This window comes from Anastrepha obliqua, chromosome 4 (assembly GCF_027943255.1).
Source record: "Anastrepha obliqua isolate idAnaObli1 chromosome 4, idAnaObli1_1.0, whole genome shotgun sequence".
In the NCBI taxonomy this organism is placed as follows: domain Eukaryota; kingdom Metazoa; phylum Arthropoda; class Insecta; order Diptera; family Tephritidae; genus Anastrepha; species Anastrepha obliqua.
This window is the reverse complement of record NC_072895.1, coordinates 126,056,450-126,079,339: the sequence shown is the minus strand read 5'-3', so window position 1 is coordinate 126,079,339 and position 22,890 is coordinate 126,056,450. Positions and strand designations below refer to the sequence as shown.

At 33.0% G+C, this 22,890-nt stretch overlaps 1 protein-coding gene across 5 annotated transcripts; it reads right to left on the bottom strand.

Annotated features, from left to right (window-relative positions):
* Window positions 1-2,164: 2,164 nt before the first annotated feature.
* LOC129244035 (solute carrier family 12 member 6) lies at window positions 2,165-21,988 on the bottom strand. Of its 5 annotated transcripts, none has more exons than XM_054881619.1 (23): window positions 21,856-21,988; window positions 17,485-17,600; window positions 12,636-12,830; window positions 11,986-12,119; window positions 10,842-10,924; window positions 10,667-10,769; window positions 10,449-10,554; window positions 10,250-10,379; window positions 10,061-10,179; window positions 9,905-9,987; window positions 9,697-9,832; window positions 9,478-9,634; window positions 9,122-9,381; window positions 8,731-8,983; window positions 8,078-8,440; window positions 7,584-7,770; window positions 4,490-4,705; window positions 4,322-4,429; window positions 4,153-4,206; window positions 3,244-3,342; window positions 2,776-2,942; window positions 2,522-2,661; window positions 2,165-2,413 (listed from the first exon to the last, which is right to left on the bottom strand). In XM_054881619.1, the coding sequence occupies exons 2-23, from the start codon at window positions 17,579-17,581 to the stop codon at window positions 2,322-2,324; spliced, it is 3,282 nt and encodes a 1,093-aa protein (XP_054737594.1). In that variant the 5' UTR covers window positions 17,582-17,600; window positions 21,856-21,988; the 3' UTR covers window positions 2,165-2,321. The 5 variants fall into 5 exon arrangements, with proteins under 5 accessions (XP_054737594.1, XP_054737595.1, XP_054737596.1 ...); XM_054881620.1 differs by lacking the exons at window positions 17,485-17,600; window positions 21,856-21,988 and adding exons at window positions 14,720-15,039; window positions 15,736-16,054; XM_054881621.1 differs by lacking the exons at window positions 17,485-17,600; window positions 21,856-21,988 and adding exons at window positions 14,720-14,870; window positions 15,736-16,054.
* Between the last annotated feature and the right edge of the window lie 902 nt (window positions 21,989-22,890).

The window sequence follows — 22,890 nt, the reverse complement described above, 5'->3', positions numbered from 1 at the left end:
AATGCAATACAGTAAGTGCAAAACAGTTATCGGCGCATTTGTTGGAGATATTTATAAAGCGTTTTTCAATAGGTGCGCTTCAACTTTTTTCCGATAGGGAGGGCGAACGACGCAATATTTTTTATTTTTCGCTTGTCATTTGTAAACTTCATTAGTATACATTTCATCATGGAACGCTACACACTTGAGCAACGCGTTAAAGTTATTCAGGCTCATTATGAAAACGGGCGTTCAAATCAAAATGCTTATCGCGCACTTCATCTTCAGTGAGGACTCACATTTTCATCTCAGTGGATTCGTCAATAAGCAGAATTTCCGCATTTGGGCGAAAGATAATCCAAGAGAGATTGCCGAAAAACCAATGTACCCACAAAGAGTGACTGTTTGGTGCGGTTTACATGCCGGCGGCGTAATTGGCCCATATTTTTTCCTTGACGAGAACGATCGCCACGTTACTGTGAATGGAAATCGATACCGCGACATGATAAACGATTATTTTTGGCCGCAATTGAATTGTATGGACTTAGACGACATGTGGTTTCAACAGGACGGGGCCACAAGCCACACAGTACACGCTACAATTGATTTGTTGAAGAGTAAGTTCGATGAGCGAATTATTTCCAGAAATGGACCGGTCGAATGGCCGCCGCGCTCGTGTGATTTGACGCCTCTAGACTATTTTCTTTGGGGTTATGTGAAGTCATTGGTCTACAGTAACAAGCCGGCGACGATTTGTGAGCTCAGAGCCAATATGGAACGCGAAATTGCTGGAATTTCGGCCGATTTATGCAAAAGAGTGGTTGAAAATTGGGTTCAACGATTGGACTTCGTAAAACGTGCACGCGGTGGTCATGCAAAAGAAATCGAATTTCATACTTAAATGTATATGTTCAAACTCGATAATAAAAAAAAAAATTAGTTAAAAAAGTCAAACCGTTTGTGTTTTATTAAAAAAAAAGTTGAAGCGCTCTTACTGAAAAACGCTTTATATACAACTCATAAACTAGTAAAGCATAGTTAACTACATACATATATTATTTAAGAAAAATTTAAATGATTGTTCGTTCCGTTCCATGTTTTGCACAAAGGTGAGGTTTCCTATGACCTAAGTAGAGCGGCAAGCGGCAAAAGAAATTTTTGAATGAGTTCCTCGATGTGGCGCGGCTTCATTTAGTAGCTGTCAATGTCATGCTGAAGCTATATAAAGTGAACATTATGTGAATAGTTATTTTATTTTACTTACTTTGCGCAAATATATAATGAAAAAACACACAAAAGTGAATTTAGCAGCCTGGCTTGTATGCGGCTAATTTTTTTTTTGCAATTTGCACTTTGCAAGAATGATTAAAAATAATGTCAAAGCCTTAGCGGATTCAAGTGAAGTGTTGCCCTTCACTACAAATACCGTTGCTACCATTCGCACTAAAATTAGCAATCCAGTGTATTCAAAGCTATACCTATATCCTAGGGACAATTCCCCCTTGAAGTTGAAGCCATCTGAAATCACAGCGAACCTGGTTCATCAAGGGCTTTGGTTCCATGGCGAAACCATCTGACATCCTAAATGGTAAAGTTAGTGTTCAATAATTAAAAAATGTTAAAGGCAAGCTTTAAATGAGTTGAAAGAAGCTTTATGTTTCAAAACCATCTTTGTGGAATAAAAAATCTCAATATCTATATTGATCATCACCCTCCCACACTCGCGGTAAAGTCGTGCACACCATAAAGGATTTCATTTCTGAAGTATATCCCGGTTTTGAAAATATTTTAACAAAACCGTTTAATTGCGAGAGAGCAATAGTTTCATCAAGAAATGTTACTGTAGATGAAAGTAACCACATTATATTACAGGAATTTTACGGATAAATTAAGGAATAAACTTTTGTCGACACAGTCTGTGTTACCATCTCATGAGCTTAAACTTAAAAATTAAGTCCTATTTATATTGTAGCGGAATCTTCGACCACCTGTACTTTGCAATGGCTCACGAATTATTTTCCAATGAATATATTAATTATTCATAAAAAATAGGATAATTTTATTACGATAAGCACAATTTTTAAGTGGATTTGATACAATTTCGAAAATATCATTTCACACCCTGGCGCTCACTATCGTCCCAGATTCAATAAATGAATAATTTGTTCAATCCAATCTAATAAAATTATGTATTTTGTTGTAACAAAGAATTTATTTCATTTTTGTATTTAAATACAAAATATAAATTTTGATTTACATGCTAAAAATAATTACGAATTGATTGATATTGGTAGTTGCCTGATTTACCAAAATATTACAAGAATTAAAATACGTTTAGATCCTTAAGAATAGATTGTTATTACTTCACGACCTCCTCCCCGGACCATTAGCACCTTTTCTAGACCTTCAGTTAACACCTCTAAAAATTCCATATCTGTTAAAACAAAAAAGCTAAGTAAAACCATTTGATTATCACATATTCATATGCACAACTAATTTCGAGGAGCCCTAAAAATTATTAGAAAAATTAAAAAAAGGATGCAATTGCTTTCACGATCGATTTTGGATTCCCGTGGAGGTCCAGGTAAATTCATTATAACAAGTTGGGCATCTTGTGATTTATTTACAATAACTTCATTCAGTTTTACTGCCGTGTGCATTCGGCGAACATTGATTTCGTCACTGAAATTAAAAAAAGGTAGGTAAAGTCAATAAATATATGTTAACTTTTAAGGTATTGTAACTACTTAGATACAAAAAAGTGATGCAAAAATGCAATAGCGATTTCAAACGTACGGTTTTAAGGTTGTGTTTGTGTTTGGTCCCGAAATGTGTTTCTCGGGCTTTTCATCTTCGCTTTGTCCCTTTTCTACAACATTTAATGTTGATCCATTTTCTAATTTTGTATCTAGCGTGTCGATTTCAGCCTCTTTGGCCTTAACCTTTTCATCACCATCAGCCTCCTGGAAATCACGTCCAAATATTATAAGCAAGTTCAAAATAAGCAGATGTGAGTTTAATTACAGGGTGTGATAAATAAGAAGAAACAATGTTACGCACTTAATACTTTTTTCTAAAATAATTAACTCCATACTTCCATAAAAAGTATGTAAATAAAATAGTATTTATTTTTAATTATATATTATTTTATATTTATATATTAAAAATATTATTATTAACGAGTTTTACGGGTTTAAAATTAGTAAGTCTTATTTAGCTCACCCTGTATATGCGTATACTTTTGTATTATTTGTTTACGCTTACGTTTTCATGTTTTTCTTCTACATTGATTGTTGGATCTGCAAAACGAACCTTTGAAGATGTCTTCGTTACATCATGATGATGATCAACAATTGTTTGAACCTGCAAATCAACATAATATTAAACTTCCACACCTCGTTAAAACACAAATTTCGTATTTGGCCATGCCAAAAATATCGTACCCCTCACGCTACATACATATGGACTTATCTGAATTCAACATCAATCCTTCACAAGGTAATTAAAGGAGTCATATTTTAGCGTGACGAAGTGAGCATTTAAATTAAAATATAATAATTGTAAGATGTCAAAATAAAGGTGAAGATAATGATTACATCGTATTTATGGAAAGTGGAAGAATGTGAAATCTAGAAAGCTCATATGAGCATATTAAATATCTACAAAATTCCTCGTCTTTGACAATTTCTGGGTTCTTAATTTTAAACATGGGTGTGACAGTTCTTTTATGGGAACGCGTTACTTTATTTTTGTATTAATATAAAATATAAAATTTTTTTTTTAATCTTACATGTTGTGAAAAATGTTTGGGGGAAATAAATTAGAAATAGTAACTGTAGATATAATTGCATCATAACTGACTGATCGCCAACATTTGGTGGCAAACACTATTTTTGCATTCTCGTATTATACTCGTTTTATAGTTTGTAAGTCTAATAATTATATTTGACTATATAAGTCTATAGAAATTGTATGTAGGCACAACATTTTTAAGAAATGAAAATAAAAAGGCGAATATTGCTCCAATGCAAAATACATAGTATTTAACAGTTTACTTGTTTGTATATTCGGAGGAACGAGTATCTTGCTACTTATGAGTGTATGTATGATGATGATTAAGAAAAATAATATATGAAATTTTGAAATACTTTAAATTTTTCTCTTAGCCTTTACCAAAGGTAACTTATCATCCCCGGTGGTTTCCTTAAAATCCACTAGAGTCTGTACCTTTTTTTAAAAACAGACAATACGTGAAATGTATTCAAAAATTGTAGAAATTTTTAAGGTTAAACTCATTCTGTTACATTCTGTTCTATTTATTACTTAAAAATAACATACTTACTATTTTAGAGTTTTCTTTCTTATTTAAACGTAGTTCCCTTAACATTTGGTTTCGCTGTTCCATCATCAACGTTCTCTCATATGTATAGGCGGAAATATCGCTATTCATCTATTAAAACGTTTTTATAATTACTTGATTTTTTTAATAATTTATTTGAAATAAATTTACCATCTCCACCACCTCCACATCGGCCTCAATTCGCAAGTGATACAAAAACGTTTTTAAGTCTTTTTTCATCTGTATGGAATTGTCTTCCATTTGAGCCACAGTGAAAATTCTTAATTTGCAGTTTCTCCAAGTACGATGCTGTTTCAGCAGGAAAGGCAATAGCATTAAGAGACCTCCATCATGTACTATCCACCAAATGTCAATATTGCCCCCAATCTAATAGAAATGTACAATATTTTTTATACATGTATTTGTGGTATCATTATCGAAAATATGCAATGCTCTGTATATTAAATGACGGCTTAAAATAAAAATGAAATTGCTTTCTTAATAGCCTTCTAAATACCCAACCGTTAGCATAACTTTCTATTTATTATCCTAAGATAAATTCCTAATATTCCTCATATAAATGTATCTTAAAATTGTTTATTGGAACAAGTTAGCATAAAAGTTAAACAAAGGTGGTATGTCCAAGGACCACTGATATACATAAGTATACTATATACTCTGATGATTGGTCTGACATCTATACATTTTACATACATTTTATATACAGAATCGACTGCCGTTGATAGATACTCATACTTTGAGAACAAGTAAATGCCCAACAACGCTTCAAAGATGGTTCTACTTCTGAGAGAAGGAATAAAGCTCATCAGCTACAACTCTACTTCAGCTGTTTAAGGACCGGGCACACTCAATAATGTTGCCGCTGCAAGGCATGCCCGGTCGATGGATCTGTGCAAAAATACCATGAATTATTGTATGGCGCATCTACACGCTCTCGATAAGTCTCAGTAACTTCAAGGGATTCTATTGACTCGAATAGCAAGCTACTAGAAGTGAAAAGCAATAATTCAGTATTAAATTGTCGGGGTCAAACCTTTGCAACTAGTTGAAAGTAAAGACAATTTGCATGTATGGCGAATCCTGGAAGAGACTACTAACAAAGGTGGCAGTCGGTTTCAGAAAGGGCTGCTTGAGAAGTCGTTGAAATCGTGTTTCCGGAAAGCTACAACATGGCAATGCATTGTTTAGTTGGTATAGAGCAGAAGACGAAATGGAATCGACCGATTTCTCTGACGAGAGGGAGATTCTGACAGAATTCGTGACCTATATGAAATGACAGGAAAGACTTTTAAATCCGTGTGCCATACAAAGAATATGATCTTTGCGGTATTAAAGCTATAAGGAAGATAACGTAAAAGCAGTCAGTGTGTCAAGACAGGTTCGTGATATTCACAAAAATTCTGGATATAGGTTTCATAAATTCGTATCGGCATTGTTAAAAGTTGTCCAGGATCTTCGTGGTAGTTACAATTAACTATCCCTTCAGTGCAAAGACAGAGAAAGTACTTCGTATGCTGTGGCAACCGTCAACAGTCGCTTTCATTCCTAACCTGTTCGCCCGCCAACAAAAAGCGATTTGCTGAATTTCTCGTCAGAATAAGGTTTTTTCGTGTACGAGCTGAACGTGGCTGATCAGTTTGTTTGCCGACAAGCGCACGAGTTGTATTCACTCTCTGCTTGTGTTGACGAAAAAGATACACTACGTGGGCGACTACACTCTGGAAGCTGGATGCTTTGCTTGATAAAACGTCCGATAACAGTTCCAAGTATCTAAGCGTGTACTAAGTTTATGATCGCTGATACTCTCGACGAGATGATGCATCAAAACAACGACGCAACGATTTGTCAGAGATGTCAGAAGTTCTGGGTTCCCCGGTGCAAAGACTTTTTCAAAGTATAGTTTCTAGGTGCAATGTGTTCAAAATTAATAATGCTAAATCTGTGCAGCCAATAATGATTTTGGGGTTGTTTTAGTTCGGCTCTCACAAACAGCGGTGAGTGAGCAAGTTCATTATAATGGTGAAACAATTATGGATTATTTTTCCATAATTCCGATTTTTTTCAGTTTGCTTCTCGCAAACAGTGTATAACTTTACGGTAATACTCTTTATAGCTTTCAGTAACTTCCCTAATAGTGATATTTTTCCAAAATAATTCCCTTTATTGCATCAACTTTTTCATCTGTTGTTTACGTGTTGGCGCATCCAGAGCGAGGCTCGTCATTAGGATCTTCTCGACCACATCGAGAGAGCCTATACCACTTTTACAATTTTTTTTATTCATACCAGTGACCACATGACACTGTCAACATTTCAAGTGTTTTTTACACCGAACGTGATACAATCCTTCAAACCATATTTAAATAGCGGAAAATCGCAGAGAACACCAAAACACGTCTAACTTTTGTATCAGTCAAAAAAAAGCTAAATATGCCAAATACATAGTTGAAACGGGAAGCAATGTTAAGGAATTGTGAACTAACACAACAAAGCAGAAAAATGGAAAAGTAAGCTGCCCGCGAGAAGTTACCTTACTTTTTGAGCACACCTCGTACGTATATAATACAATATGCCCCTACACGATCTTATATTATCCTTATTACTAGGTGCACTACTAAGTTTCCGGATTTTTCACTATGCCTTGATTGAGGAGGCTTACGACGAACATGCGTTATCGAAAACGACGTGCGAAACAGGTTTAAATGATTAAAGCGGTGAACCGACGTTTCTACGACAGTCGGTTCTACGTTACCGAAACGACCCGGATTTATATCCGGCCAAGGACTGGCACTCCAGCAGCATTCCTCGTATGAAAGTATGGGGAATGTTTATGCTGCTACAACAACAACAACAACGTTGATGATAAGTAACGCTCTGGAAATCCAAAATAATTTTAGAATCCCGCCTTATATGCATTATTCGTTGAAGACGACACCAAATACAAGAACAACTTTTTATTTTTTTTCGCAGAATTTTCGATTTGTACTTAGTAGCCGTTTAAAACACTTTATTTAACAAACTTACATCTGTGTTTACGATTGCATACTCTTGCGTAAATGAATGAAGACTCAGTGGCATATCTAAAATTCTAATAGAAGTAATTTCCTACACGCAAGATTTCTACATCGCTAACTAAACTAAAAAAATTAAGCGACAAATTAAGATAGCTATGTATGTATCTTTAAATTCCTGCAATTCAAGACACTCTTTGCAGTAAGAAAGGTGTACAGTATTTATATACTTACTTTGTGGTTGGATTCTGGAAAAAAGTTAATTCCCTTGGGAACTAAAAGTGCCATATGGCAGGCAGCTACCGTTCGAACGGTTTGTATAAAAGTTTTCCAGCTTTGCTTGCCTTCTTGCCGCCAACTATAAGGCCAACCAATAATAACAGTATTTGGTTTCATACCTCCAAGTCCTATAGTTTGAATTCTGAAAATACATTGAAATAATACCTTTTAATTCATGCGCACAAAAGTTTAGAAACTTTGGATAATATGCTTCGCTCGCTCGCTGGAAGAACCTCGTAGATAAGAACAACAAAACTTCAAAAAAAAAAAAAACGGCTTCAAAGTTTTCTATTTACTATACCCTCTAGGTAAAAGCGAAGTCACAAGTCACAGCCTAAAAGAAGAGCTGAAGATAATTTTCGCATGGTTATCAAAGAAAACTTTTTATGACACTCTTACAGCAAATGAGCAAAATGCAGAACCAATTAAACATAGATATATACACTTACACTGAACTTAAGCCTTCGCCAATATCCCGAGATACCAATACATCACAGAAACCTTTCACCTTCTCATCGTCCATTAATTTTCTCAAGGCCGCTTTGGCGTCTACGGCTCTGTTCGTAATTTTATGATGATCACCTTGGATAACTGACACACATATTGTTAACCCCTTTCCAGCTTTAAGTTGAGTCGCAAACGCAAATATTTTCCTATACTTTGGCATGAAATTGTCATTAAATTTCGATAGCACTAATATTTGTGGACGCCAATTTTTGGTATGTGGTGGACCTTCTTCTAAGCGGAGAAGTGAATACCTAGCAGCTGTTAACGCCATTCCTCTTATTCCATCTCCCCATTCTTTTTCAGCTCTATAAACAGCAGAAAGTAATTTTATTGAAATTATATAAAGCAAAAAATATTTAAGCGGGGTCATGTCAATGCATACGGTTGTGGTCTTAATTAATTTCATTATATATTACCAGTCATGATAAGGAATGATTAACCGATGATAATTTTTTGAATATATTTACAAACCGACAAAACAATTTGAAATATGTAAGACCATGTACAGATGGTAATATGTTGATTATTTTATATTATTAAATAATATTATTTTATATATATGTATACTTGTATAAGTATGTATGCAAAGACTTACCCACGATATTCGATATATTTATAAATAACTATAGCCATTCCCATCGCGATTAAAGCAAAGTACCACGAGGTCATAAACATTATTGATATACACAAAGTTAATCCAACTAAAGATAATCCCCAATGATAGAACTTAAATCGTGGTCTCCAGTTAGGTGTTCTTAACAATGTTTGAACAGCACACGCAAGATTTACGAATCCATAACACATAAGGAAAAACATAGATAATAAAGGCGCCAATATATCAACATTGCCTGAAAGGTAAAACAGTTTTTAAATATGATATGTAGAACAAATATAGGTATTCGCGCATATTACGTTATGCATTCATGCGTATGCATCTAGTCAAGTATATAATATAATAATTTATAGTATTGCTCCCGTTTACATACCCAATAATATTCCACACTGGCATATAACAATTGTTAAAAGTAAGGCTCTGGTGGGTTCACCTCGCTTAGAAGAGACCGCAAAAGGAGATAAAAATGGAACAATTTCGTCCTTTGCTATAGCTTGCAACAGGCGTGGTGCGCCTGTTAAGCTTTGTAGTCCAGCACCAAGTGTCGATAAGAATGATCCGACCAGTATAACCCATTGGTTTGGCCATGCTATGTTTGCAACAACCAGTTTTCCACCAATAGATTGTCCAAACCTATAAATATACAATTTATTAATTTATATTCAGGTATAAAAATACATAAACCTTATATTGTGTGTATGTAGAAATGTGTCGTTTTTTACTACGTACTTATCACGTAAAAGAAGATTATCCACAGTTCCCGCAAATAACATAACGCTTGATAAATAGACAGTGCTCGTTGTTAAAATAGCACAAATAGTTCCGATAGGGATACTTTTTTGAGCATCGGCTAAATCACCAGACCTATTAGACCCCGCCATTATACCTGCATACATATCCAGTTATATTTACTTAATGATCATTAATCAGTCTAAATTAAATGTTTACCTGTTACGGAAGGGAAAAATATTCCAATGAGCAATGTAAATGACGTTGTAATATCCGCCACAACTTGATTATATGTAGACGGAGCCATGTTTTCAATATCCAATGTATTTTTTCCATAAGCAATTAGTTGGCCTTGCTGTAAAAGTTGATCAATTACAAATTTCCCCATATAGATATTATATTTATGAATGTTTTCTTTAAGACTTACTTCCAAAAATGATGGTAAAATATTTTCATAAAACACGCCACTAGCAAGACCCTTAATACCCTTAACCTTCGTTACATTATTATCTGAGATATAAATAATTTACATAATAAAATGAGTGTAAATAAAAAAGTGAAAAAGTGGTAAATAAAAACGCACTTCTGTAATATTCATCACATCCATTTTCATCGCAAAAGAGATCCGACAAGAGCGTATCACTTTTAGTGCAATTATCCAGCGGAATATCTTTGAGTAATCGCTTTCCAAGGACACACAAGCTGAAATTGAGCAAAGTTTTCCGTACAATTTAATAATTACTATTATATGATAGACCAATTTAAGTCTTACTAAAGTTTTTCACTCCCATGAATATTGTCGAATATTCCAATGTAAACAGCTATTATAGAGAATATTACACACGCCAAGGCGACCGCGGCGAATTTATTGACAAACCTTACACCCAAAAACACAATCAAACCTAAATTTTTCGAAATTGTTATTAAGGAATTTCAATCTTCAATAGCACAAAAAAATATTTTGTAGTCACCCATAATCATCAAGAGTAGCGTTCCGTACACTCTAAAGTTATTATACATTGCATCTGGATCTTTTGTGAAATCGCCAAATATTGATGCCCACGGAGCCATGTAGGTCTAAGAAGTTATTTTACTTATTTAGTTTTGCAATTCAAAATTTATACATATGTAAAGATACTTGTATGTAGTTAAAATGCAGCTAGAAGGTACATTAATAAACATTTATTACCAGAACGATCTCCACAGCACCCACGATGTACATAGCAGCAGCCAGAGTCGTCCCTGTATAAAACAGCATTCCCACCGCTCCTCCGAATTCTGGTCCTAGTGATCTGTTCAAAGTAAAATTCAAAATTTATGTGGTATAACAAAAAAAAATTATAAACTATTTTTTAAAGGATTACCGAGAAATCATAAAATAGCTTCCACCGGCCGGCACTACTCCGTTTGTTGCAATTGCTGACATCGAGATTGCCGTCAACATGGTCTATCAGAAATGAAGGGAAATCATTGTTAACATATTCTCACATATTATAAAGAGTTATTACAACTTTTCTTAACTTAGTTACACTATAAAACAAGAGCTATTTTTAAGGTCTAAAACTGACTAAAAATCAATGCAATTACGTATATATTAGTGTCAATAGAGTGAATTTCCCCATCGCATGTGTGATACGATTCTAAGAACTTAGGCATTATTGGCTATAAAACAAGTACTTCTATTTTATTTATTTTTTTATTTAAAACAATAGATTTTGCATTTGATATCCTTTCATTGCATCTTTCTGATGTTTTATGTGGCTTAGGGTGAAATACATAAACTGAATTCATATGTAGTAAGTATTCAGAGGTTGAATTCAGCCGAGCACTATGTACTGTAGTAAAATTTAATTTGGATTGACTATTAATTTTAGAATCAAATAAACTCGGTGACAATGAGAGTTATAGCATATAAAAGTTGGGCGTGGTTTCTATCCGATATCATTAATATTCATGTCGAATCTAAATGGGGTGGGAAGACTACGTGTACCAAGTTTGGACGAATTTTATTTAATCATTATCGAGACACACCCATTTACTCAAAGAAAAAGTTTATTTGCGTCGTAATTATTTTTATGGGTTTATTATATGTGGCAAATTTAAGTAGTTTTGCTTTCTTTAGAGCAACGATATCACGTTTTTTTTTCCTTTTTGAAAATTGGGAGGTGGTCGTGGTTACTGACCGATTTCGCCTATTTTCAAAATCAACATGCCTAGGGCAAAGAGTATCATGTGTTCCAAGTTTCATTGAAATATTTTAATGTTTACTCGAGTTAACATTATGCTCAAGGGTACGCGGGCATAATCATGTACAATTTAAACGATCTTTAGATGCTCCCCCAAATACTACTGCAATTTGAGACAAGAAAGCATCCTGAAGTGATCAATTACGGTTGATGACGAACTCTTTTCCGACTTATCTAACAAAGCTATTTATTTAATGTCACAAGAAATCTAGTAAACAATGTCGGTAAATAAACGACGTTAAGCTCTACAATGGTCACTTACCACACAGCAGCAAATTAATACTATTATAAATCCACATATTGCGCCAGCGGTTCCTACGACCCACGTAAGCCGAATAAACAGGATCACTCCGAATATGTTTTGAATGCATGGCAGGAAAACACCGATTAATGTACCTTTAAAGAATCAATTTTAAATTAACGCAAACCTTCAATCATATTTTCAAATGAATTCTATTTTTTTTTAATTGTTGCTTCTCATGTTTTTACTCAGTGGCTTTAAGTCCTATAAGCCGAATAGTAAAATATGAAATTTGCTACTCTTGTTATTATAAATATAATAAGTACATGTACACTTACATACACATTGTAATTTTTGCTATCAATTTTTAATACATTTAGATTGTGTAAATAAGAAAAAATTACCTTCAATAATCTTAATTTGTTCATTATTCATTTATGGAACTAATTATCTGTCATCTAATGTAGTAAACCTGTAAGGTTATATGTATGTATTATGTAGAGAGCCTTGCAATAACCAGGCACCAGCATTTTTCTATACCCCTCGTTTCTACAAGTAGATGTGTAGAATATATACGAGGAGAAGCGTTGATTATCTTTTGTACAAAATTATATACGCTTCTGCCTCTTGCTCCTAATAGCATAATATGTTGTTATCAAATTTAATCTTACCCATACGAGATGCAGGTGCAGCAGTTTTCGAATCCGGGTCAGTTGCTGATGGTATAGTATTTTCATAATTGGCAAGCGAAGAAATAAACGTTGATACGTGTGGTCTGGTGTCCAACTCATCGTCGTATAAGTACAAATTTGCGTCGATGTTAGACTTTTCATTACTTGGTTCCGTTTGCAAATTTTCGCAAGGGTCTTAAATAGAATATAAAAAAAATTATTTAGTATAACGTATAAATTAAGTATAAAAAACTATGTCGTTTCAAATTTTACTTTATAAAATGTGGACATATATCCGTCTATGTATAAATAAATGTTATTATATACATACATATTATAAGTTTCATAAAAAATACTGTTCAAGTGCGTTTTCTCACTATTTTGTTTCATCAAGAGAAGGCACCGTGTCACAATTGGAATGATTGCGTGCTCCTCATAAAAAATATGTACCATTCGGTAGCTCCCTCCATTTGTGGAACAACAACAAGACGCACGCCACAAATAGGAGGAGGAGCTCGTTCAAATACCCAAAAAGGGTGTAAGCGGCAATTATGTACATAAATATATTATAATTTTTATGAAAGTTCTAATTTCTTAATTTGTGTTATTATCATTGCTTTAATCTGCAGTGCTTTTGCTTTAATATGTACATTTTTGTGCTTACATTGTTAAGTTACTTTATCTTATTAATAATAATTTCCATGGTAAATCTTTTTTAAAAACATGGGTCATTGTATAACAAAGACTTCATAAAACTTCATAAAATGTTGAGGACAATTTTTTGAAATTTGTTAAATTCTTGGGAATTTTGCACAAAGTTTAAAGTTTTATTATTTTAATAAGAGGTTTACAATACAAATTTTAGGAATATTCTTAAAAGATAAAGTAACTTAGAGTACATACACTCGTATACAGCGTTTCTTCAATTCATTAAATTTATTTTTTCATCAATATACAAAAAAGGAAAGCCATTAATGATAGAATGCAATATTTCATCATGTTTTCGTATAGTATTAACATTTATTATCTATTTAAATACTTGAACCTATGTTGAAAACTTTGCAATCTACCTACTTAAGTGGCCAAATTTCAGTATGTACTGCCGTTCTATTGGAAGCGAAAGACTTTCACATCCAAAGAAGTCTCTTCAGACGTTAAAAGTCTGACTATATTTCACCACCTGCTCGTAATACACCATCCTTTAAACGGAGTCGATACGGCATCGATATCTTAAAGTAATTCTTGTACACTGCAACTGGAATAGTTGTTTTCCAAATTTAATGTAGGTTTTGCAGAACCGACAGTTTGATATTCATTAGTTTTGCTTATCTGCATAGCCAGAAAAATTAAAATTGGAATGAACTGTCTTTCGTGGCTCAGCGCCGTGCGTCATACGGTTGGGCGGAAGGATGACGTCGGGTTTATTATTACAAGATATTCGATGCGAATATGAGTTGATTTTTTAGGGACTACCATTCGATTTATCCCGGATTTGAAATGCACATGGACATGAAGTATCAAAGGATGTATGATCGAATTATATATACAGAGTAGAAAGCCATTTTCTACATATTGAAAAAAATTAAAACGCTTATTGAAAAGCCACGTGCGAGCGGAGAGAGATACTCCTTTACATGCCATATGTACTTATACTTATGTATATGCGTGGTGTAGCGTTCGTTTTAGTTTCGGAGAACCTCTAAATTGACTCAGCGTGTAATTTTTATAAAAGGCTTTTCAAAATCAAAAAATTCCTTTAACGAACCTGCCAAGGGTTCACAATTAGATTTGATAATATTTTTCTATATTTATATGTCTCTAGTGCGATAAATTGCGATGAAGCTCACTTGACTTTTGGACTAACAAATTTATTTTAAAAATCAATTGGTCACTACAAATGGTAGATTTTATCCTAGTCAGTGTAATAAATACATACATATTTACCAATGGAATATATCAATGGTTAATGTACACATTATATATTCAATTTCAAAAGCAATAACTACTAACATATTCGAGAAATTACCCATTTTTGGATATTCTTATTACTCTCCTTCAAAGAAAGCTTATTAAAAATTACCCACCTGTGTTTTCCTTGTCATTGTGAGTGCCGATTTCCATTTCATCAGATTTATTTTGTACACTTTTAATAGACATTTTAGTTGGGATTTAAGCAAATGGCAAATTCAAGGTTGTTAACGGTCATGCTACGTTTTCAATAATCATCATAAGCGCCTATTCTGAATACTACTTGTAATTGTATTGTTTGCAAATTAGGTAACGATTAAGCGAATGTTTTATTTTGTCCTTATTTTATCACCATGTTGTTTAAACACTTTTACTTAATATATTAATACAATCATACTTTGTATGAATTGTTTTAATAAGCATTACAGCAAATGACCTTTTCGAAAAAAGTATAGATAGGCATGATAAACAATTGTTTACTTGTATTTCCAGATAGTATGAAGGTTCAAACTTTAGTTTAATGTGTTCGACATATATACATATATATACTCGTACATGTATGTTATTACATACATAATTCATATTTGATCAAAACTTTGTCAAAAATCACTGATAAAAACGAAGCACTCACATATCACACCAAGTTCGCACATTGTGCACCATTATTGTTGACTAATTATAATTATGGAATTTAAAATGTATGTCCTGTGGCTTTTTAGCATACAATGTACATACATATACACATATACGATATATACGTACACTCAATGCTGAGTTTACGTAAGTTGAGGTATGAATATGCAAAAGCATGTATACTAGTATCCCTGTTTGATATATAATATTAAGGTGGAAATTTAAATATTTATGAACATAGCTATTCATGGAGTTATGTACCGATTGCATAAATTTTTTTTTTATTTTACTTATGTAACTGATAATTATAGAACCGATTGTAATGCTTTTAACTCATCCTCGACTGATCCTATAAATTTGCTTTTGAGGGACTTTGAAGTGAGCAAATATGGAATAAGTAGTTCAACGAATGTTTTTATTGTTGTTAATCTCACACATACTTTTTATAAATTTTTTCACATCTACAAGGAAAAAACTAAGTTGGTTTACATTTATTTACATTTTGTTTAGCCTTAAATTAAACCACAGTTGATTTTTGTATGAAATGTTTATTGAATTCGGAGTTGTTATGCACTCTTATGTAATTAGTTCAGAGCAATTTTCAACGATTACGAGCACAGGGATTCTTTGATTAAAAGATGTTGGACTTCAATACAATTAAGCTGATTCATTATAATTATACTCTTTAAAGATGCCAAATTTTTCCTAATGAAATTATAATTAATTCCATGTACGGAGAGACTAATCTTTCAAGCAGTTTCCCCGTCAAAGGGAAAATCTGTACACAGAGAATTCCTTTACAAGTGCTAATCCTAGGAATGTGTATGCTGCGGAGCTTAAAGGTACCAGGACCTGCGTATTGAGGAAAAGAAAATGATGATACATAAGCAAAAGATATAAACTAAATTCACCACAGCATCCCTGGACGACATTTGGCAACTGAAAGCTTTTTATAACAGTTCCTCTACTGGGCAGCTTTGCAAACAAAAGCTCCCAAATAAATGGGATTTAATCTGTATGCAGGTGCAGGTACATATATATGTACCTATGTTTACCCAAATAACTATATATACTTGATATGAGTCCATAAACGTCCCCTGCGGAAGCCCCATATTCCTCCTAACTTAACAAATGATAAAATCAAAATGATTTTATCTCCTCCCATAAATCCAAAAAATCCTCCTTGAATTCTGTGCATATGTATTTGTATACAAGGTAAGCTTTGTACATCTGATGACTTGACATGTAATGCTTTTATCTCATAAAATATTCAAGTTTAACTTATTTTATGTATTGTATTTTTTAAATTTGCGTTGAAGGCCTAATTAAAAAAAATGAAATAGTAAATGTTTAATTATATAGCGATCAAAGCTGATTAATAAAGCGAAATACAATTACTGAATAATAGGTTTTCGCTATACCGTAAAGCTACGCTCAAAAATCTTCTTCGCTAGTCAGATGGACAAATTATAAAGTATAAACAATAGGTCGGTGTTTAAATTTGAAAATTTAACTTTAATTAAGCTATGCTTTAACAAAATATTATTTTCTGGGTATGCTTTTATGAGGAAGCCTATTTTCTCTATGGGAAAACTGATAACACATAACATAGTTCTCAGATTCGATTTAATAAAATATTGTTATTCTCAGTAGAACTTTTTTGAGTTCCTATGCAATGCCATATGAAAAATCGCATCTAAGTGTGGAATGCTTTAGATGATTTTTTGATAAACACAAAAACCTTGCCAAATAGGATAATAATCTTGCATTTTCCTTTCGTTTTCGATTTATATGTGTATGTTGTTAACTGTTCCGTGAGAGGTATTTCGTTAATATATTTCCCTGACCTTTCCGATGCTCAAAGTTTTTCAGTGTTCGTATGTTAAAGCTCTGTACGCACGAAATGCTCCCATTACTAGAGCATTTTATTGAACTCAACAGAATTTAAAATATGTTGATATTGATTTTACGTTTTCAAAATATCGCTTTATGAATTCTTATAATTATTTTTATGGGTTTTTTATTTTTTTGCTTGTTATTATTAGTTCAAAACTGTATTCGACATAGACTAAAAATAATATTATAATTTCGATAAATAAAATGTATCTATTTTTACTTTTTGAACACACCTCATATGCATAAGTTTCAAATATAAAAACATGGATATATGTGCATTAGGAGCTATTACGCTAATCTCCTTATGTAAACTACTTCCATAATGAAAGTTGCATTATATCAGTTGACTTACCATTCAAATCATTTAAAAGTTTCCCAGTAGCATTCTCGTCAGTTGCATAAGGATCCGAATCTTCCTCGGCTTTAGACACTTTAAATCTCTCTGGCATTTTCTAGTCCGGGTTAAGTCTAGAATTTCACAAGTTTTCACAGATAAAATCGAAAAATAGAATTTACTGTAAAGTTATTTATGTATAGTCGTACAGATAAGTATATAGGGTGACCAGATAAGAGCGATAGGAACAAATATTAACTTTATTTTGACACTATATTCAAACTTGATAAAAACTGAGTTCATTTTATTTCGAATGGAGATTGAAAATTGCCTTTTAGTCTCTTATATTTATATAAGAATAGTAAAGGGCGGAACTATTATAAAATTTTCATTCAATAATATTTTGGGTAAAAATTCTTGAAAAAATGTGAAACAAATTCTAAACAGCCTAAATTCATTTGGGTCATATGAATAACAGAACGTTTGAAATACAAGTTTTTTATCGAACGTAATGCGGCCACCGTAACCGAATGGGTTGGTGCGTGATTACCATTCGGAATTCAGAGAGAGAACGTTGGTTCGAATCTCGGTGAAAGAAAAATTAATAAAAACATTTTTCTTATAGCGGTCGCCCCTCGGCAGGCAATGGCAAACCTCAGAGTATATTTATGCCATGAGAAAGCTCCTCATAAAAATATCTGCCTTTCGGAGTCGGCTTGAAACTGTAGGCCCCTCCATTAGTGGAACAACATCAAGACGCACACCACAAATAGGAGGAGGAGCTCGGCCAAACACCCAAAAAGGGTGTACGCGCTAATTATATATATATAATGTCTAAGATTTTTAAACTATCGCAATTAACAGTATTTACATTATTTATGCTTAAATTAAGAGTTTACAAAAATAAAAATATTTGCTTTTTATGGGTCTGTGAGGAATTTATTAAAATTCTGGCAGGCAATGGCAAACCTCCGAGTGTATTTCTGCCATAAAAAAGCACCTCATAAATAATATCTGCCGTTCGGAGTCGGCTTAAAGAAGTCCGGAAGTCGTTTTTACGGAGCAACGTTCCATAATCAGTAAATATCTTGTTGATTTCGTTCAAAGCAGCTATATATTAAACAACAGAAAACGGTGATTCTTGGGGCATCATGTTATGCAACTTATAGGAATTTGAATATTTATTATTGATTTTTGGTTCTATTTATTAAAAAGATTGAGTATTGTGCCTAGATTCTCTTTGAATACAGATTGGTGTGGAATTCACCTGTTCGTAAGCATATAACAAAGATGGCGGTATTATATTGATTCATGTTAACTTGTTGGAACACCCTTTTTTTGGGTTTGACGACAAATGTTTTATGAACTTTCTCAAATTAAACTCTCGCAAAATTTAAATAAAAAGATTTAATTAAGTTTATTAAAGAACCTGCCATTCGCAAACAATATGTGCCGAATATTCATTCGCTTTGTGAAACACGATGGCCAAAAAAATTAACTTAAAAAAAAAATTATTTAAAAATATTGGGGGCATCGCCTCCTGTGTTTCGTATGGCTTGGCATTATTTCCTAATATTATACTATAATGCCGGTAACCAACATAATGCAGTCGAAGACCAACGACATTATTAAATGCGCTGAACATATAAAACACATTTTGGATCTGATAAAAATGCATAGATAGACTGCCGATGTAGTTTTCAATAATTAATATATTTGAAGACGCTTCTGAGTTATTCTATTGAAATTACCATGCCAAGAGTTGTAGAAAAAACAGAAACAACAGAGCAAAGTTCCTTTTACAACTGTATCCGAAAACTATCACCGAGCCATTTCTCCTTTCTATTTGCCTTTCTTGAATACCTTAATATCATCTACAAAATCAAATCCAAATTTTACTTGGCTGCACCGCTTCAGAATCTCGTTGCAAATATGAGTTTTGATGGTCACAAAACGAAATATTTGAAGAGTATAGAGAACAAAATAAAAATTTGCTTGTGAAACCATGAAAATACACATCTGATTTGTACCTTTGAGAAAACGAGATCTCACCCAAAAATCGGGCAAGTGCCTGAAATTTTGCTAACGCTTTGCCTTACGCTTTACGCTCATTCAGCACTAGCTATAAGGAGAGAGAACTAATAAGATGGAATCTCGCCAAAATGGTAAATAAAATCATATTTAAAGATTATATCAAAGTTCATATATGACAGGGTCCACAGAGAGTTAGTTGCTAAAAACGAGGCGAAATAAGAAAGATCTTATTTTATATGAGTTCGCAAAAACTTCGCGAAAACTAATTTTTGCTTATAAGGCTGTAAATAAGTTGGATGAACTGCCTACTTCCTGGCATAAATCATATCGAGCATTATTGGATGTTATAGAGTGATCTGCACAAAAAGTACTAAAGGGTCAGAAATAGGCATCATATGAATTATATTATATTAATAGGACTATGAATAAGTTCGTGCGGTTTTTTCCGAAATTTGAATTTCGGATCATTCCCATGGCTTTTAAACGTTTGGAAATGGTTGATTGATCAACTCCCAAAGTTTTTGCAACCTCTTCTTGCGTTTGAGCCGGATCTTGATCGAGCAATTCCTCCAATTCGGTATCCATGAACTTTGGCGGCGCACCCTCGCGTTCTTCGTCTTCCAAGCCAAAATCACCACTTTTAAAGCGTGCAAACCACTTCTGGCACGTTCGCTCAGCTAGAGCATGCTCACCATAAACTTCCACCAAGATACGATGACTTTCGGCTGCTTTTTTCTTCATATTAAAGAATTCCCCGCAAAAACACATTATTTGGCACGAAATTCGACATTTTCAAGTGTGGTAAAAATATTGTTGTTTACGCTTCAAATAAAAAAACTTATACTGACGTTTGTGCCTTACGACAGTAGCTCTCCAATGAATGTTTGGAAATGTGGATCGATGGAATAATAATCAAGTTACGCCATCTGTTGTAAAACCGCACGAACTTATCCATAGACCTATTATATATTATAATATATTTACATATAATATTTGCACTATTTTTGTTGTATTAGGACTAGTGTTGCCATATCCAATTAAATAACGAAATTTAATTTTATAAAAAAAACTTCGTCTTATCTTATATTTATTAAATTTTTCTATGGCACTAATCTTTTGAATCGCTTTTTAGAAAGTCGAAAAATGTCTTTTAAGCTCATATTGAAATTTCATTTTATGTGAAGTTTGTTTTTGGCAGTTTTAATTATAAGGCGCTTCGTTCTTTGCGACAGGAAATGAACGAAATGCAAAGGTCATGGAAAGCCAGTACAAAAAAGAATATTTCCTTTACGAAATGGAAAAATATTAGACAGAAAATCAGTACATCTATTTATAAAAATTTAAAAGTGTGTTTTTTTACAAGGGCCTATGCCAATCTACAGAAAGTTTATATTCTTAAAGTTCTATTGTAAAGAAGCTTTGTACTGTTGAAAATTTTCTACATTTGCTTTGATGCAAGAAACGAGCAGCGAGCTAAGCAGTTAAAAAATACAGAAATTAATAAAAAAATTTGCCTTTGCTTATTTCCATTCTTCTGGAGATAAAATCCTGGTATTTTCTAGACTTCTAGTACTTTATTTTTTGCCTAATTTTCCCTCGCTTTGGTTATTTTTTAACTTATGTGTATACATACATATGTACGTATTGATATGTTTTCCAGTCTTCTTCTTGATTATGCTTGCTGTCATATTTTTTACTAGCCTTACCGGCTGGGCAATTTTTCATCCCTCCTTAGTTGTCAAAAATTTTCAATCCAGAGTACTTTTTTGTCAATAGGCTCAGGTTCCATATACATATGTACATATAATGCGACTTGCGAACTCCCTAATAACTCGTATATTGTTTTTTTATGTAAAGCCATAAAATATTTACCTAATTAGGTATGTAATATCACCAAGTACAAATGAGTTTGCATATGGCTATCCCAAAGAATAAATAAATCCAATATTAACTACATAGCTATTGTACCAAAAAATTATCCTGTCACCAGCTGACTTAACTTGAGGTACTAATCACTTCTTGGAAAATACCTATATGTATATCGTTCATTTTGATGAATGGTATTACTGTGATAAAATAAAAAGACCTTAAGAAACCTTTCTTCGTGCAAAAAGAAAACACAGGCATGAATATGCCATTTTATCAAAGACCAGATGCCCTAATAACCTACACGATACACACTTGAATTGTACATAAGTACATACGTTTTACAAATTTACGTACACTTCAGTGCTTGTAATTCGTAAATTTGTGTTTTGCCTTACGCATACATACTTATAACCTTATGCATATACTTACAGTGCAATTCTATTGGACAGCCTTTCACTAGAAATTTTCAAATACTTATACACGTACCTTTCTTAATTCATTCGGTGCTATGTCTGGAATATAAGTAATTTATCCTATCGAGGTATAATATTAATAAAACAACTTTTCAATTCTACGTTTAACAGAAAACTGATAATGCCGAGAAGCGCATGAGTAACACTAAAGAATTTTCTACTGTATATAATTTAAAATAATGGTATTCGTGATATTGGTTTCTTTTACATATTTGCTTATTGGTATGTCCATGCGGGGATTCTTACCCGTCAGTATAAGGATTTTTTCTCCAACACGATTGTTAGACTACAAGTATATTAATAATTTCATGCTAATACAGATGTACATACATAAAAAAATAAATACATTCATATTATTGCTATCGTCTTTCATTTTGAATGCTCTTTAAGTTAAACTGAACTCATATTTTAGCCAAAATTATACAAGCGAGCGTGGTAGAGCAATAACTTATTTTTACGTAGTATGAGAAAGTATTTTGCATACACACCATCAAAGATGTATTAAGCGTTGGAGCAGTTACCTGTTTAATCATTAAGATACTTATGTGCATAGGTTTGTGCACACATACATATAGGAATATACGCGCATATATTTACATATATGCATATCACAAGAATGAGAGATAATTCTACATTAAACAAGGCAAACATAGCCTAACATAAAAAAATAATATAATACAAACACTTACGGCAAAAATATGCTTATTTTGTATACAAATAATAAATTTAAAAATATATATATTAATAATTATGGCTAAAATCAAGCTATACAAATTTTAAGGCGAACAAACGACTTGGAGATAAAAAAATCGAAGGCAGAAAACAAGGAACAAGGAGCAAAGCGAATCCATATAAGGTGAAGTCACGAGAGCTAAAATCGCATTGACATGCATTGTGTGCAAACAAAAAAAAAACCCCGACTAGTTGACATTCTAACCACCAAATCGCAAGAAAACAGCAAGTCAGCTGATCTAGTAGAGAACTAATCGGAATTGTTTGTTTATCGTTTAATCTTCTTATCGCCTGAAGAGATCAGAGTACAGTACTT

Coding starts and splice junctions, on each gene's coding strand:
- LOC129244035 (XM_054881619.1), bottom strand. CDS start 17,581: ATGCCAGAGAGATTTAAAGTGTCTAAAGCCGAGGAAGATTCGGATCCT. Junction 8,441..8,730: donor AAATATATCGAATATCGTGG/GTAAGTCTTTGC, acceptor TGCTGTTTATAG/AGCTGAAAAAGAATGGGGAG. Junction 2,414..2,521: donor AATCGATCGTGAAAGCAATT/GCATCCTTTTTT, acceptor TTGTTTTAACAG/ATATGGAATTTTTAGAGGTG.